General features: G+C 37.2%; 1 protein-coding gene across 3 annotated transcripts in view; it reads left to right on the forward strand.

Annotated features, from left to right (window-relative positions):
- The window catches only part of RFTN2 (raftlin family member 2), a 31,546-nt gene extending 14,015 nt beyond the window's left edge, over positions 1-17,531 (forward strand). For 2 of the 3 annotated variants that reach the window (XM_035331595.1, XM_035331597.1), the window contains 4 exons: positions 3,527-3,648; positions 4,575-4,678; positions 11,010-11,088; positions 15,190-17,531. In XM_035331595.1, coding sequence (XP_035187486.1) covers positions 3,527-3,648; positions 4,575-4,678; positions 11,010-11,088; positions 15,190-15,459 — 575 coding nt within the window. In that variant the 3' untranslated portion in view covers positions 15,460-17,531. The remainder of the gene's footprint in view (positions 1-3,526; positions 3,649-4,574; positions 4,679-11,009; positions 11,089-15,189) is intronic. The other variant, XM_035331596.1, reaches the window with a different exon arrangement.

Below are 17,531 nucleotides of genomic sequence, written 5' to 3' on the forward strand. Positions count from 1 at the left end.
TTCTGCCATTTTCAATTTGATCACAGTTCTTCCCTGGAGGGAACCTCCTAGCTCTTTCAGAATTCCTATGTGATCAAGAGATTCATCTCCATTTGAACTGAATTTGTCTGAAAGACAGAAATTAGAAGAGTTCCAAAAATATTATGTAGTTACCATTATGCAATTAATTAAAAATAGTATAAAGAATGTACTCTAGTGCTCAGTGAACAGGTCAAGAGAGTCTGAGGTAATTAATTCTTTCAGAATTTACCGACTGTTGCAAAAAAAAATGTTCACTTGAAGAGACTTAGGGTTTATAGTTAACTAATGTGATATTTTGGCTGAATTTGTTCGTGTCTTGCTTGTAGCATATTTTCAGCTCTTGGTATTCCCTCAGAATTGCTTATGGAAATTCAGTATAAGTAAATAAAACACAAGGCTGTAGGGGAGGAGAAAGATGTTGTAAAAAGTTCACTGTCAAGGCTTCAGACCCCTTAACAATTTATGCAAGACTTAGACTGATTATCAAATGAAGTTGTTTATGTAATGATAAGCATACCAGAATGGTTTTCATGAGTCTCTTTAAATCTACTGCTTATATGAACTATACAGGTAGAGTAGATAGCTGATTTTTTTTTTTTTTTTTGCATAGCTTTTAGATTTTCTTTGTGCTTTACTTCATACTTGTCTGATGTTCTGATTAAAAATAATGCAATCAACATTCACTTTGCGATGCTTGGGTTAGTGAAGGGCTGAATTAAAAAAAAAAGTTCTAAAGATTTTATGTTTAAATATGGGTTCTTCAAAAATCCGACCCTGAAAAAATAAGAGCTTGATTTTATATATGTGTGTGTGTGTGTGTATTTGTTTTCTTCTCAGTAACTTAGCCTTGAATGTTAATTATATTTCTGTAGCTTGGCAATAAAGTAAATTTAGTAATTTGCCAGAACCTGTGAAGGAACACAAGTGCATCAAGATCATTATATTTCCATCAAGTTGAATTTGTCAGCTATTCTCTCTCAAATTGCCTAATTTTTTGCACATAAAGTGTTGAATGGCACAGGTTGTATTGGCCATCTATTTTTCTTGAATTATATTCCTATCGAAATCAGTGGAAAAACAAAGATTCACTTGGGGGAGGAGAGGTGAGAAATCAGACTGCAAGTTTTCAATAGTTTTTTTTAGAGCTGGAAAATAACTCTTTGGAGATGCATTACAATTCACCAGGGGGGTTTCAGCAGCTGTTGAAATTAATCTTTGCAGCTGTTGTCCAAAAACAGTTTTTGCAATCTTTCCGTTCCCCTGTTGCTGTCTGCTTTTTTTCTGTGTGCATAACTGTCCCAACTTTAATACCGAGGTTATGACTGACTTAGGGATTCCATGCTGCCTCTTCGCAGCAGTTGCTGCTTCTTCAGCCCCACTTGGCTGGGATGTATTTCAGTAAGACACATGGGTGTGATGCTGCTGAATTCTGCTGGAAGTATTTAAAGGCACAACCCGCTACGTGGATGGCATTCTGTAGCTGATCAAGTGTCTGTAACCACTTCTGAGTTCTTCATAAGCTAAAATATTTTTTCATGAGACGAGCGCTGAGGAGTTTTATAACCAGATAAAAACTGGGCATCCAACAGGCAGAAACATGAAATGCTTTTTAGGGGAAAAAAAGTGTTTAAATGTTTGCACTCATCACCAGAATTACACTTCTTGTGTGTTTGCATGTGCATCCAATTGTCTGTCATCTTCACTTTAGTTTTTAAGTTTGCTTTTAGTTTGCGAGCTATCTCCAACAGCAGTTGTCCTTCTATATTGATGTAGTGAAATGAGCAAGTTTTAGATAATGTCTTAATATAAATGAAAACGATGCAGGTAAAGCAGCCGCAGAAATTCTCATTTTGTTTGGATGTTGTACGCAGTAAACAATTCTGATCAAAATGCAATTCCCAATTTAAGGCAGGTACAAATTTGAAAGAACTAAGTCATTTTTAATTCTCAATGACAACCACAACAGAAGGGAGTCATAAAAGTAATCCAGGTAAGTTCTTTTTTAGCTCCATTTGGGTCAAGGTAGTGTTGCTTCCGTTTGTTGCTACCTTGCAGGTTCTCATAATCATAGAAGTACTTAAGATTGAAGGAGTGCTGTGACAACACTTTGGCTTTTTCTGTTTAGCTTTATCTGCCAGGCAGTGTCATGTAAAAAAAAATAATAGTAAGAAGGATAAACTAGATGTTATTTTGACAGAAGTTTCGACTTAACCATTTGTCTCAAAAGCCACTTAGTGGAGGTGCCTTGTTTCAATAATGCATTAAAATTTAGAGTCGTATTAGCATAATTTAAAAAAAATAAAATCTAGCATGTTAACCATGTTACTGGTTGACGATTATAAGTATCTGCCTGAACACTGAAGACAGGCTCAAATTCATTAATTAATGAGACTGAGAATTTATGAACTATTAGGAATTCTGCAGGCGTTCATGTTTGTGCCTGAAGCCATATATTCAGTATCTGCATTTTATTTGCATATATTCTAGAAATAAAACATGTTCCAATGCTTTACAAAAGCATAGGATATAGATACGTAAGTATCTAAATAATCATAGCTCAAAGTAAGTTTCCTATATGCAATATAGGAAAAATGAAAATAATATGAATAAATGCTCAATGTCTTACTGTACATTAACAAGCATGTTGTTAAAACAAATAAAACAGCGACAACAAAACAGGATTTCCTGTTTGACTGGGAAAGCTTCCATGCCAGTCTGGTCCAATTTTAAAGCCAGACCAGTTGTATTCCATAGCTTTGCTTTGCTAGACACCTTTGAAGCTTATTTCTGCCACCGAAGATGTGGCAAGTATTGAGGAATGCATAACTGTTCTGTTTAAATTTAGTTTAATTGTTTAGGATAGCCAGCTGGCAAGGCAGAACTGCACAAAAGGCTTCCCGATTGCACTTAGGAGAAAAGACAGAAAATGAACTAATATTTGATGCACAGCTTTAGTTTGGGCTAACTGGATGCTGTTAGACTTCCACAAGTAATTCAGGGAGGCATTCTCTGAAATGTCCTTCACATCAGGAATCTTCCTACAATCACTTTTCTTTCAGGCTTTTCCTTTGGCCATTTATGTATTTATTTAAGTAACTGTAGCAAGACTTTACACTTCATGCTTCATTTATCTTTACAGTCTCTCCCACCACACCAAAAGCCACATTTATTGTCAGTCACATTTATTGTATTGGAGTCGAATAAAGAGGTTTTGTGCCTGTTTGCTGCAGAGGATATGTTAAATATGGGAAACGTGAATTCAGAGTTTCTTTAGAGGGGAAGAAAAAAACAGTTCATAGCTCAATTTGTATTGAAAAATGGGTTTGAATAATAAGTTGACTTGCACGCTTCATGAAATTGTAATTAGATGCAGAAAGAACTTTGAGTTATTTGCTGTCTTAGTTTCATTTCATTTGAAGTGGGAAAATATAAGTCCATGTATACATCTCAGTAAGATACTGACCTAAACATGTATATTCTTGCTTATGTTTGTCTTTGCTCACAGGTGATTATTTGCCCAAATCTTTAGAAGGAATATTTATCTATGAAGAAGAAGGTGCTGGGGTTCCAGGTTCTAACAGGAAAGGAAATGATGCAATAGTAGTTGAACAATGGACAGTTATTGAGGTAAATTGGTAATTATTTAGCAACACAATTTCCTACTTCTAGCTTTCTTTGTTTCCATGGAATGACTGTACCAGTATTTGATAAACATTTCAGGATGATTTCTTTAAGCAGCCTGAATAAGCTAAACTAGCCTTGAATCATAAAAGTGAGGTCAGGCCTGTGCCCAGTAGTCATATGCATAAAAGAAATAAGCTGCAGAAGTACTGGCTTGACGCTCATAAATTTTCATATTCAGAACAAAACTGACCTAATTTCAGCAAGTGCAGCTCCGCTGACAATGTGCTGAAGTATTCTTAAATAAAGGGGAAGTAAAACTCAGAATTAGAACAAAAAACTGATCATGTATGAGTTAAGTAGAGTTTTCAGATGTATATTCTTAGTAAAATATTTACTTTTAAATATCAAAAGACTTAATTTTTTAGTAAAGTTACATATGAATTAGTGGAGGATGCTAAGGGCTTACTTTTAAAATATTCAGCAATAAATACATTTACTTAAGTGAACAGACATGGCACAAGACTAAGACCTAGAAATAAAGTACAAGTAGGCCTATAGCTAGGTGAGATGCTTGTTACTCAGATTGGAAGTAAAAACCTAAATATATCAATTGAGAAATCACTTCTGCTGGTTTAAAAAGTTGTGTTCTGGAGTTGATTTAGCAACATGACAAATTCAACAAGATAAATGGGCTTTGAGTGTCTTGCCTAATCAGGACTCGTATCTAAAGTTACTATTCCTCTGCTTACCTAATCTGTTGTCTTGAACTTTTCAAATTGCTTTCAGTTTGAAATAGGGAATCCCTTTTCACACCAAATTCAAATTATCATGTTATAACTAAGAAAGAAGAGGGGTTGTAATTTATGTGTAGAAATGCAAATAAACCCTGTGCAGAGTGTCTTTACTACTTTTTATAATTATTAATGTAGGGGTGTGAAATTAAAACAGATTATGGACCTTTATTGCACACACTGGCTGAGTTTGGATGGCTCCTGACCTGTGTCCTGCCTACACCTATTGTTCGACATGACAGGTACGCAAACAGCAGGACGCAGCATTTTGGTGTGTCTTCACGGTTGCACATTTTGGTGAATTATCTAGTGATTTTGTCACAAGACAGTCATGCACTGTTTATTGCAAATTAAGAGGAGAATTTGCTGCTAACCCAGCAAATTACAATCTAATCCAGCTGTTTCTCCTTAACGTAGATATTGTTTCAGTTTACATATAGTAATGAACTACTGGATTTCAGTTCTCTTATCTTCTTTGGATGTCTTACATATACAGGTATATGTAAGAAGAGCTAAATAGTAGACCTAGATCCCATATAATGTTTCAGAATTTCTTTTTAACGGAAAAGGTACTGTGCTTTTATTCAGAGAACCTGCCATCAAAAATGGCAAATGCATCACTGAATTAAGCTTACACAGTTTTGTTTTGTTTTCAGTTCTGCTTCCATCATATTAAGATTGGTGAAGTTGGGGGAAAAAATGTACTGAGGCATAGCTTAGAGCTCATTAAAATAATGGAGAAGCTGGGTGACTTTAGTAATCTCTGGATCCAGACCTCACTGTATTAAATCAAGACAGCATAAAAAGGATGTGAATGGAAGCTTCTAAGAGAACCACTACAGAAAACGGAATTTTGTTCAAGTGATTTGACGTAGTTAAATTAACTCACCCATGTAAGAAGGAGTTTTCTCTGGTCAGAAAATAGCTATCCTCTTTATCTGTGTTTTGTTGTTGTTTTTTGTTTTGTTTTGTTTTTAATAGTTGACTATTAGTCAACTGTTTACAAGCTAAGACAGTAGAAATTGAGGTAAAACATCTAGCACATTTTTCTGTTTTTAATGATTTCTGTATATTTTGTTTTCTTCTGGAACGTATGAAATTCTGAACTTACTGTACAAAGCTCCTGCTCCATCAAGAAGTATTTTTCAGAACACAAAACATCTATCCTTCAATTCTTTTTTTTTTAAATTCTTAATCTATGTGTGCTATCTTTGAACTTGGTGACTTCTTAGGGTATGCAAAATGCTGAGGCTGATTTTCATAAACAGATGAAACTTTGGGCCTGATCTTAAAGATTGAGGAGTAGCCTTTCCGAATCTGATCAACGTTTTGGAAGGTCATGAGTGAACAGTGGGATAGGAAGGTTTTAGTACTCCTGCTGTGCTGAAAGTCGTAGAATGAGAGAGGTTTAAACCCTTAACCTTTGCTATCACAGAAGCAGTGTACCTGTACCCATCCCCGAGGGGTTGGACAGAAGGGGTGAAACTGTCCTGAGCAGCCACATTAGCTCAGTCTGGGCTTACTGCAGGCAGCAGATGCTATTTTGCACCTGGTAGATTGCAGAGCAAAAGCAGGGCTGCTTAGAAGAAGCTAAGTGCTATTAAAAATAATAATAATAACAATAGTAGAAAAAACTGCAGTATGAAGTGATAATGGATTCAATAGACAAGGTCTGTTTCTTGAGTTACTGAGAAGGTGATGTATTAGCAAGACGCTGAAGTTATGCTAGGTGTCTGAAGTAGCATTGCTTTCCAGATGTGAGACAACCAGCCCAGTGCTGGATGTGATTATGCAAAACGAGATTGTATTCCGGCCAAACATGAAGTTGGATTCACTTCGTATTAACACTGGAATGATGGATGAATACAAAGCATTTGTTTTCTGATTTAAATAGTTCTGTAGGTGTGTGCATGAATTGTCTAATAGTTGTTGTCTTGAAAGTATCTCACATCCACATTAGAAGAAATACGGTAAATCACATTTTGAGCGTGCCTGTAGTATGTCTAATATACAGCTATTCAAATCTCTTTTTAGAAGTAAATAAAATAAATGTTCATTAACAGAATTCCTAGTTGGAAATTAGGAATTCTTAAAAGACTCTAAAGAATGTGTTTCTGTCCTGACAGCCTGCATAGTGATCGATAAATACTGTTATTAGACACTGATCCAGGCATTTGAAAAAGCGAAAGAAATTCCTACATGGTTACTGTGTGTCTGATAGGAAAGATGCTGGTACTGTGGTGGTAGATTATCCTAGGAATTCAAGTTAAGTGCTGAATAAAGAAAGAAACTTCATGCTGCCCAACAGCGGTCCTTTTCCCAGACTGGGATCTCTGACCTCAAAACTCAGCCTGAATATTAACAGGTTTCAGAAAGACTGAACAAATTAACAATTTGGCAAATCCATGTTTTCATGTTTGTTTTTTTTAAAATGCAAAATATATAATGAAAATTCTATTTAAGAATAAAAAATGTTAGCAAGGCAGCCTGCTCCACATTTTTATTTACCTCCATATTATGTCGTATTCTCTGCCTTAGTCTATTCCTAATTTTTTGCAAAACTTTCCTCATCTCAGATCTTCTACAATTTGCTCCTAGCCATTAAGCCTACTGCTCATCTGTGGACAAAAGATGTGACCACAGGCTAATAAGGCCTGGAGTGTGACGGGATTGTCACGCACAGAGTGTTTCTCTATCTCCCTTCTTTTTTCTTTTTTAAATACGGTTAGGATTTGAAACAGAATGTAAAAATGTCAGGCTGTAAAGTCTGTTCCTGTGTGGTTTTGATGTTGCTGTTCTTTGAAGTTTTTATTTTTTGTACAGATGTTCCGCTCCATAAAATAATGTCCTGTTGCACGGAGTGTCATGCCACATGTTGGCTGAATGTCATGGATCACTGTCCCATTTCAGGCTTGGGCAGCAGCCTGTAGGCCTGTTTTGTCCTTTAGCCCCTACCTCAAGGGCTAAATCATGCAGGATACAGGAAGCATTTCCTCAAGAAATGTGATCTTTGTTGTTACAAGTAGAGCAATAGTAGAGAACATGCAAAATTGCCTTTTGTGCAGTGTTGCTTGAAAGATAAGGACCATTTTGGGGTGTTTTTTTGTTAACAAAGTATAAAACCCACAGAAGTTCCTAGTCTTCTGTCAGTGATTGTTTTTCCAGACATACAAGAGAACAGAGCATGAAAAAATGGATGTGATGCAATGTTTGTATCCATCTCTTGGATATCATCCGTATCTTGGATATTTAAATATGGTTAGCAGTCACTAAAGTATTTTTGACCCAAACAGACCAGGAAAGAATGTAAGGAAGAGCCACAATAGTACTAGTGACCTCAGGAGCCTCCTGCATTATATACAGCTGTAACGTACAGTTAAATGTTTCCATGACAGGAATTTGACAAGAATTATGCCAAGTTCAGAAGCTGTATATCAAGGATAAGATGAATAGCCCTTTTAGAAGTTAAATTTAGTGATTAGGGAAAAAAAAAAAAGTTAGAAAATATTATGTTGGTAATTTAGTGCTACTGGAGTTATCAAAATAACGTTATAGTGAATTTCTGGAATTCCATACATGTTTGTGGTCTAAAGTTAGAATTCTTTGCTGGTTTTGTTCTGGCTGGAACAGTTGTCTCAAGTCCTGTAAGCTGGGAGCCTTACTGTCCCACACTGGTACGTGTCTCATAACTCAAAGTCTAAATGCAGTGCAACTGCAAAGGAGTGCAAAACTTCATTTTGGGCAAATGCAAATAAACCAAAGAGATTAAAAGAACTTAGTATTCTGCACCTTTTCTTCATTTTTTTTTCAAGAAACACTGTCTAACCTTAGTTGATTCATACATAGAAAGTGTATGCATGAAGAAAATAAAAACAGATGCAAAAATCATAGCTATTGGCAGGCCTGACTAGCTTCTAGTTGGATGATTGTTCTTAGAGATTTATTTAATATATACATATACTAAGAGGACAGACTTATTGCCAATGCAGCATAAGCAGACAAGGAAATAGCTGGTGTTTTAACAAAAGAGTCTCTGTTGCTCCTCACCCCTCTTACAAGAAGAGACAGGAAAAAGGCTCCAGCAGCCTTACTTCGCAGTGACCTCAATTTCCCCTCGCTGATTGCTGTCGTCCCTGAAAATCAGCAGGACGGACTGTCTGCAAGCACCGGAAAGCAAGCAGGCAAATACAGTGCAAAAACATTGACTTTGTGGTTATTAGTTTATCATCACAAACAACTTCATCTACGTTTGCAAAATGCCCTGGTTTACAAGGCAAAGTGGAAGTGCGGAAATGAGAGGGAAGCTATGGAGTGGCTTACTCTAAGCGTTTTTTTTTCTCATTTAAATTCTGTGGAAATCCCACTGTCATTGAGTTCTTTGTGAATTAAGCTCATAGCTACTTTGTCGTGTGCAGCATTTTAATAAGGTCAGACTTAGAAAATTGTTAATTTACTGATTGTCTACTCACCATCGTGTCCTTTCTCTGTTCTAGTAGAATTTGTACAAGCTGAAGCTTAATGTTTGTTTCTTTTTTTTCACTGCAGGAATGCAGACACAGTTACAAAATAGAGCATAGGCAATTCCCCAGGCCAGGCATTCTGCGCAACCTTCTTGCTTGAAAAAGAGATTTCCCAGTTGATATTACCAAAATAGGCATAAATGAGGCAGGGGAAGATTAACTGGCAATGTGGAGTAAGTTTGCAGGATTGCTGATTTCGTAATGTAAAAGTGTAACACATGTATTACTTTATTTCAATGAATGGAAATAAGGAGGGTAGGGACTCTCAGAGGAGAAAACATGTTAACTTGAAGAAACTAACCTCCTCACTTCCCTGTCTTCCCCAAAGGCTGCAGTTTGGGATAGTTCTCTAATCCAAGGAAGGTATGCAAAGGAAGACATGCCTTGACCTGAGTTCAGCTGGGTTGAGAGGAAGGTTGTGATGGGCCAAGCACCATCACAAAATCATCATAATTGACTATTGATCGGATACAGCTGGGAATAGTGCTGTTCTGTGTATGTTCTCAGAGCTTACTTTGAGGCACTCTACCAGGGTAGGCTGTTAGTAAGTTCTTCCTGATCCCATAGCAACAGTTTTAGTCCCTGATTTTTCTTGGAGTGAGTCCCTAATATAAAAAACAAATTCATACTATCAGTCCTAGCCCTGGCATGAAATACATATCAGTTATTTCAGCCTTATGTGTGTGGTTGCTGAGATTGTGACTTACCATGCTGAAGTGCGATCATACGTTATTTTAGTACTTCCTTCCAGAGTGTTAAGCGTAAAAATAGTTTTACTATTGATAGGGGAATAGGTGGTATCAGGACTTCTTGAAGTGGGCTCACTGTGTGGTAATCACTACAAGTCTGTTTTAAGTCGTTAAAGTTTTGTGGTTCTGTTTTGCTTTTTTTATTTACATTACTCATATTTGTAGTTGCTTTCTTGCTAAAGTGTTTCAGTGTTTTTCCTTTATGCATGTTAAGAGCTCATTGAGTACTGCACAGAAGTAAAGTAAGGAGAGAAGAAGAGTTTATCAAAACACAGTTCTGATATGTGGAAGAGCACAGGAATTTTTTAAACCCTCCCATCCCAGACCTCTGGTCTCACAATTCTTGCATGCATTGAGTCCTTAAAGAGTCTTGCTTTGTAAGTCGCATGTGAGCAGTCAATTTGCTGGCCTTTATTTTTGTTGAAAAGGTTTTGAAAACAAATATCTAAAATCTTCAAGAGGTTGTACATGATTATTCTTTTTGTTGTTTTTGTGTTTTAACCAGTAGTAAAAGAATGCAACATTTTTGAGACATGAACACTGGAGTTGTTTTTGAACTTTTTCCACCAGAAAACCCACAACTGAAGTCTTTTTTGCTCTCTTACTTCTGTCTTCTCTTGTCCATCCCATGTACAAAACCACCTGTGTCATTTAGCTCATTGTGGATGTATTGGTTAAACTGAGCTGAGACTTTTTGTCCATAGATAGTGAAAAGGGAAGCTTATCCCACTGTCATAGATGTTACGTTACAACCAGAAAACAATTTTACTGCTAACTAAAAGAGTCTTACTTCACAAATTTCCTGTGTCAAAGGTATTGAGATACTTGTTGAAGCTGTTCAACATCTTCTGAATGTTCAATATCTTCTGAAATAGAGGCTGTTTGTTGTGGTGTTACTAGGTACCTGCATGTTGTTGTATATCTATCAGTGCAAACAGATGAAAAAAATACTCTTTAATGTTTAATTTCAGATGTTGCTAAGGTGTGGTCTTTCATTAAAAGTAGGAGTTTGAGTACTTAAGCTTTCAAGCGCAGTCCTGTTAAGTTACTCCAGTCATACTAATAAAAATGTTTTGTTCTATATTAGTTTTCATGTGCAACACCTTAACCTAGCTGTGTGCTTCTGTTCGTTTTATTATTATTATTACTACAAACCAGTTTATGAATTAAAACACCAGCAAATGCTTGATAATCTATCCTCTTCTGACTCATATACACACAATTTACAGTAGACTGAAAGGCATGAATGTATTACAGAAATGTTATTGCCCTGAAATATTCAACTGATTTTCCTTAAATTTTAGTGAAGGAAACCTGGCCACAAAGCAAGTTGTTTTTCTTCAGAGACCTGTTATATGGAATTCTGCTGTCCAGACGCCAGAGGTGAGTAATGTCTTGATTTAAAAAAAATAAAAATTAGTATTTGTGTGAAATAGTTAAGTACAGAAACAGATTTCAAAATTAATGGGAAAAGAGTGGCAGAAACAGGTTTTGCTTGAGAAAATCTGTTTGTCACATTTTTGCAGATACGCTTGCAAGTTGATACATTTTTTTTTGTTGTTGTTCAGCTATATGGCTCTTAGACTAAGCTGTAGAGAACAAAAGTGTAGGTATGCTAAAAGCCTGTTACTTTAAGAATCCTGTTCTGAGAAACAGTTGTTTCTCAGGTGGATGAAGTTGGCTATGCTGCAAGCATTTGTTTAGAAGCCTTGAGGAAGTCCTAAGTGAGCTGACTCAACTCCTGCATCTATTGCACATGAAAAAGATGACTTTTTTTGACCTCCGAAATGTCTATTTTCATGCCTGTAGCAGGATACAAGCGCCAAGCTGTGCAAGGGGCTCCGTAATCTGGGGGTTGCCAGGGTGAAGGAGTGTTAGCCATTGCTGTGTGAGTGAAAGCATGTGACAGAAATATAGGACTTAAAATTCCTACAGCTGAACTTCAACAGCTACCTGTCCCCTTTAAGTGAGATTCCCATAACAGTGGTTGTATAAAAGTACTTTGAGGATTAAATAACTGGTAGTCATCACATCCTGCTCAGGGCCAAGGTCACAACAGCGGTGGCACTTGTACAGTGCTATAGCAAAGCCTGCTGCGGCCAGGGGAGGATAACCGCTGGCTTCTTCCTTATCAAGGCTTCCTACACCCTGTGGTGGGTTTTCCCTTTGTTTTTCAGCGGGTATTCTGTCTTCAGCTAATCAACTTTCTTCTCCTGTAGTAGCCTTTTAAGGAGCTATGGAAGCTGTAGGCATTTTGACTCAGGCCAAGCACTGGAGCACTAACTTCACAAATTCTGTCCGTCATGATTTGATTACTTTTATGAAGCAGTGGTACCTATCCTCTTCTTCCCCACCTGTATAAATGTTTCATGAGACTCTAAATAGCTGGAATTCATATTTGAACTTTGCAGCTTATATCCAGATTGCTGTCATCATCTGTATTTTCCTCTGATACGTGTTTCTAAAATACACTCTTCCTTTTTTGTTCTTCTCCAGACTTCTGCTTGTCTGCAGCCTAACTTCCTTCTCACTGTGTCCCCTGATAATTAATTCTTCCATGCCTGGAAGAATGGCATGCAACATGAAAAATTGGAATTTAATTGCCCATCTCCATCACCGACTCAGTTCCTAGCTGTCTTTAATTTGAGCTCCTAGTTTTTTTCCACATCAGTATTCTGTGCAGTCTCCCTTGCCAAGGTTTCAGTCATCCATTCATGCCCTTTTCCAAATTCTGCCAGTTCCTCTTGCAGTTTTCTTTCAGTTTCCTGTGTATATCACTTATCTTTGGCTTTTTGCTTTCAAAGCTTACAGTCCCTGCTCTCGTCTTTGTCATCTGTTCTTTATTTGGAACATAGTTTTGTTGATGTCAGTGTTGTAAGTATATAAAACCATGTTATTTTATGTCAGTCACAATCAAATAAAGTCAAAATTCTCCTGATGTTTCCCTATACATAGCCTTTTATTGCTATGTATAATAAGTGCCCGGACTCCTGATGTGAGTACTCTTTCATTGGTAGCTATAAAAAATGGTACTTCTAACTACAAGCTTCTTTTAAAGGACAGTGTAACTACATGACTCGGGTTGGAAGGATTAATACTGGATTCTGTCAGGAGACACTGTAATACAAAACACTTCGGTAAAAGCATTCCTTGTCAGGACTTCATGAATCTTTGAGATGTGTTTAAAATTAAAATTAGAGGAATCCTTGTGTTTGCTGTTTAAATTCTGTTGCTTAATAGTGAGGTGGTTAGTACTGGAATGACCTTCATATTCTTTATTTTTACAAGTATAACGGTACCTGTGTTCTGTGGTCATTGTGTCACTTGATTGTAATGCAACACCCTTGAGTTAAGCATTAAGATCGTGGAAGTAAACAAATAGCTGATTTGTAGCCATGTACATGAGGATTCTTGTATTTAAAATCTGAAGAGACACAGTATCAAACTGTGACCCTTAAGTACCAGCGAATATCTTACTTCTGCAACAGGAAATCTCAGTATGATGAGGTTTTTCATGTTAGCATGGGATAAATTGGTAGCTCAGGCTAAAGCTAAAACATGTACTGAAGTAGCATTTACCCTCTGTTTTTCCAATCATGTAGGTTTTCCCCTAAATCTTAATCTCTCCATTTTTGTATTTATGTATTACCAAAATGTCTCAATTGGCAAAATAGCATATTACCTTTATTCATAGATGAGGTAATCTGTCGATTTCTTAACAACACCTAACTGGTACAGCATGTCATGCTAGCTTTGCATGGAATAGCTAGATTGCAGGTATGAAACAAGCTCCTGAAATCTGAAAGCATTCAGTATTAACTCTTAATATTAACTATTAACTTTTACTCTAGAAATTGTAATAAATATGTTTATTTAAAATGATACATGGACAGGGACAACAGAGTTGTGGAATTCTATCAAACAAACCTTTGAAAACACCTTAGTAAACAGGTTTAACTCCTGTGATTCTACGTTGTTGGTCATGACACTTTCATTTGCATTTACACTGACTGTGTTTCTTGCTGTTTTAAAAAAATAAAATCGAGTCCATAATTCAGGATGCTTTTGAAACACAAAACTACTGCAGATATCTAAAATATCTTAATTTCCAAACTAAATAAAATGCATCAGTTTGTCTATTTATGCGTGTCCATAACGTGTTGGTAACTCGGATATCTTGAGAAGAATACTCACTTTAAGAGAGCCAACCTACAAAACCAGCAAGGCTTTTTCATTAACAGAACCTAATTAAGAAAGCAATTCAGTGTTAGAGGGGTGCCTACATGAGAGTGTCTCAGACCCTCAGAGCCTGACCACGTTGCAGCTGCCTGCAGTGTGGCAGGGTCCAGCCATGGCACAGCTTTGTCCCCCAGGCATGTCCAGCTCCTGGACCCCTGTGACTTGCCTTCTGGGGGCTGGCAGTACATGGTACCGGCCGCTTTGTGTACTCAAGGTCAGTTTTGTTGTAGGTGTTTTTTTGTTGTTTTTGTTTTTCCTTTTGAGGTTGAAGTTGCCAGTTCTAAAGGAACTTTTAATTCAGTAAGAATTGAGGGAACTCCTCTGTTACCTGGCCTGATATTCCCACAGGGTCTCTTTTCAGAAGAGTGTGTGTTTCAAGTCCTCACAGATCCTATCTCTGCCTTCTTGTACATTTGTTGGTTAGTGCATTATGATCTGGCTTGCAATTTATGTAATGGTTCAAAGGCCCCTTGGATTTAGAAGGGCTATATTGTCTCAGTAAGTTCTTTATCACACACCGTTTGCTTTCCTAAGAAAATAGTTCAGAGGACACCTGAGACTGAACCTGCACACATACTTGAGGGATTTCTCTTTTTTATTTCCTTTAGGCAGACTTCTCCATCCTCTTACCGTGGCATCTAGGCAAAGCTTATTTCCTTCTGTTTCTCCTGAGGCAACACTATTTCCCCTTAGTCTAATTTCCCAATGTCTCCTGTAACAGCTTCCCTTAAATACATTTCCTTTAGCCACAAGGGCCATTGTTTTTACTGTTTCAAAAGAGTTTGGGAAAAATGTTACAGATGTATAGAAGGGGGGGCAAAGAACTGGCACAAGCAGTTGTAGTTTTGGTTTGGTCAGAGTCAGACATGTACGTTAGGTGCAAAAATAAAGCTTTCTTCAAACAGCTGATTTTAGCATGGGTTAAGACTTGTAAATCATTCTGTGTCTGTCAAGTAAAGCATAGGAATTGAGCATTGCCAAAATAAGTGCTTTTTCTTAGCATTTGCTTATGCATTTTTGAACTTTGACTGTGCTGTATCTTTTGCATCTCTCCTTAAATATCTTTCTAGAGAACAAAAATGTATCCGTTAGGATTTTTCTCGAGAGGAGTCCATAGTTTAAGCCAATGTTAAATGCTGCCTTATGTTAAAATGGAGCTCATATTAAATTCATACATGACTCATTGTGAAGCGTTTGGCTTTTTTTCTATATAAGCTAACATTAAAGCACCCCCTTTTATTTCAGAAGAAATCCCTAAGGCAAGTTATTGTGGAGGAAAAAGGCAAAGTTGGTAGCAGAAGTGTTGGATTAGACACAGCTACGTCTCGCCCTGTAGAAATTGGACAACCACCTGATGAGTTTCATCTGTCGCCTTCTAAACAATGTTGGATCAAAGAGGCTTCCTCCCAGTATGGAGGCTTTTCCGGATTCAGTAGCAGTGATGGAGTATTAAGGGAACTGGATGATGGACAATTTGACCAGGAAGATGGAGTCACTCAGGTCACATGTATGTGATGAAGTAAGTAACTGCATCAGATGGACATGTACATAATTCACACAAATGTAAAACAAACCAAGTCCATGCTCCTTTAAATGCATTGATATAATCCTATGACTTTTCCTAGACTTATTTTGTATTTTTATCTGTTGTGTTAACCCTACTGTAGTAATAATACTACTGCAAAATGCTTTGGCTTCCTGTCTCTCTTTCATAGAATAACTACCTGACTGGGTGCTCTGCTAATGTCTGTTCATCTTCTTTGGCAAACAAGGAAGCAAATGCTGCAAAACAATGACAGTTTGTGTTCTGTAGGAAAGAAAGGAATGTGGATGTTTGGTGTTCTCCGCAAGCTGAAGGAGCGGGGTTTGTTTGTTTGTTTGTTTTTTCCCACAAGGGTATTGTAAATATTGGGGGGGGGGGGGGGATTAAATCTCTCAATATTGTTAAGTTTTAATGTGATTTTCAGTTTACTTGCCTTGTCTAAGCTCAAAAGCCTAGAGAAATGCAAGTCATATGCTAGACAGTTAATAATTTAAGCTGCATTCAGACCTGGTATGTACAGAAGAACTCTGGAGGCTCCTGTAATACTATCTCACCTCTGCGGCATTTACCAGGGTTCCATGTACACGTAAGCCAAAAGTTACCCCAGCATTTAGCTTTGTGTATATATAGAAAAAATTACTCGTGAGGAAATGAAGAGCCTCTCACCTTCCAAAAGGTAATTCGCTTTCTATGAAAAAGTAGTTTGAGAAACAGTAAGAAGCACCGACAGCCAGGTGCACAATGATGCTAATAATATACAGGGGGAAGAAGTAGACAAAATGTAATATTAGATGAGAGACTTTTTACAAATATGCTGATGTATATGCAAAATAAAATATCTAGTGGGATATACAATTAACAGAAAAATTATACCCAATTGCATCAAATAGCAGAAACACTATTCAGAGGAAAGACTGGAGCTCTTTGGCTTCTGTCCTCACTGTGGGGAGGAGTGAAGACAGGCTTCTGGGAGAAGAGGCATGTACAGGAATTATTTTTATGGTGCTATCTTGAAATTATGTCTGGCAATAATAGTTCAGCTTCCATCTAAGCTGATCTACCACAGTAGCTGGGAAACAAAAGCCACGGGAAAAGAAATTCTACTTTTTTTTTTCTTTTTTTCAGATCATTGTTGGTATTTTACATAAAATACTGTAACTTAGTTACTGTCTGTAAGAAGCTTTTACTAAGGGAAATTTCAAAATTAAAAATGTAAAAGAGAAGCTAAAGAAAAATGCATTTCCAGAAGATAAAGGTGATTGTAAATCTTAAAAAAATGTATTTTTGAAGAAGTTTTAGAAGCAAAAACTTCAAGTGCTTGTCACTCTCAAGCTAAGAAAATAACTTGATCCAGATGAAAAATCAGGACAGAACTGATCAATCATACTCCCAACATTTCTTTCAAGGTTTGCAGTACAGCATGCAGTCAAACAGGTATCAAAATCACCTGCCTCTGGTGGCAGTGTTCCACCAGCTGCTGTAGAAGTCTCTTTGCCCACAGTGGGATGATGGCACCAGCACAGTGGGCACAAGAATGCAGTGACAGCAATGCCAGCAACTGACTTGCAGCACCTACAAGATGAACAGAATGGGGCAATTCAGCCTGTGATCTCCAGGGCAGGGAGCCATGCAGAACGGACTCTGGCAGGAGCTGCTTATAACAATGAGCAAGAAATAGTTCATGAAAGAAAAAAAGTTGCACTTGCTGTGATAAGCAGAAGTAGCATGAAGCTTTACTACTATTTCAGTTTATTTTTACAGGGCCTTATCCACTTGTATGAGGTTTGATTGTTGTACTAGGGGCTTGAAAGGATGATGGCTTTGGAGTTGCTTCCCAGTTTCGTGGTAAAAACTGTTGCAGGTTTGTTGTTAATTTTTCCCTTTGGAAGAGCAATTCCTAACAACTGTTTGTAGCAGACTTTATCCCTCTCCTGCTCAGCTTCACCAAACCCTGGTTCTGGAGACACCCTTTAAATTTATCTAATTTTCCTATTGAACATTGTTGGAAAGTGCAGCTTCTCTCTTCTCACTAGAATTTCTTAAG

This window comes from Oxyura jamaicensis, chromosome 7 (assembly GCF_011077185.1).
Source record: "Oxyura jamaicensis isolate SHBP4307 breed ruddy duck chromosome 7, BPBGC_Ojam_1.0, whole genome shotgun sequence".
NCBI lineage: Eukaryota > Metazoa > Chordata > Aves > Anseriformes > Anatidae > Oxyura > Oxyura jamaicensis.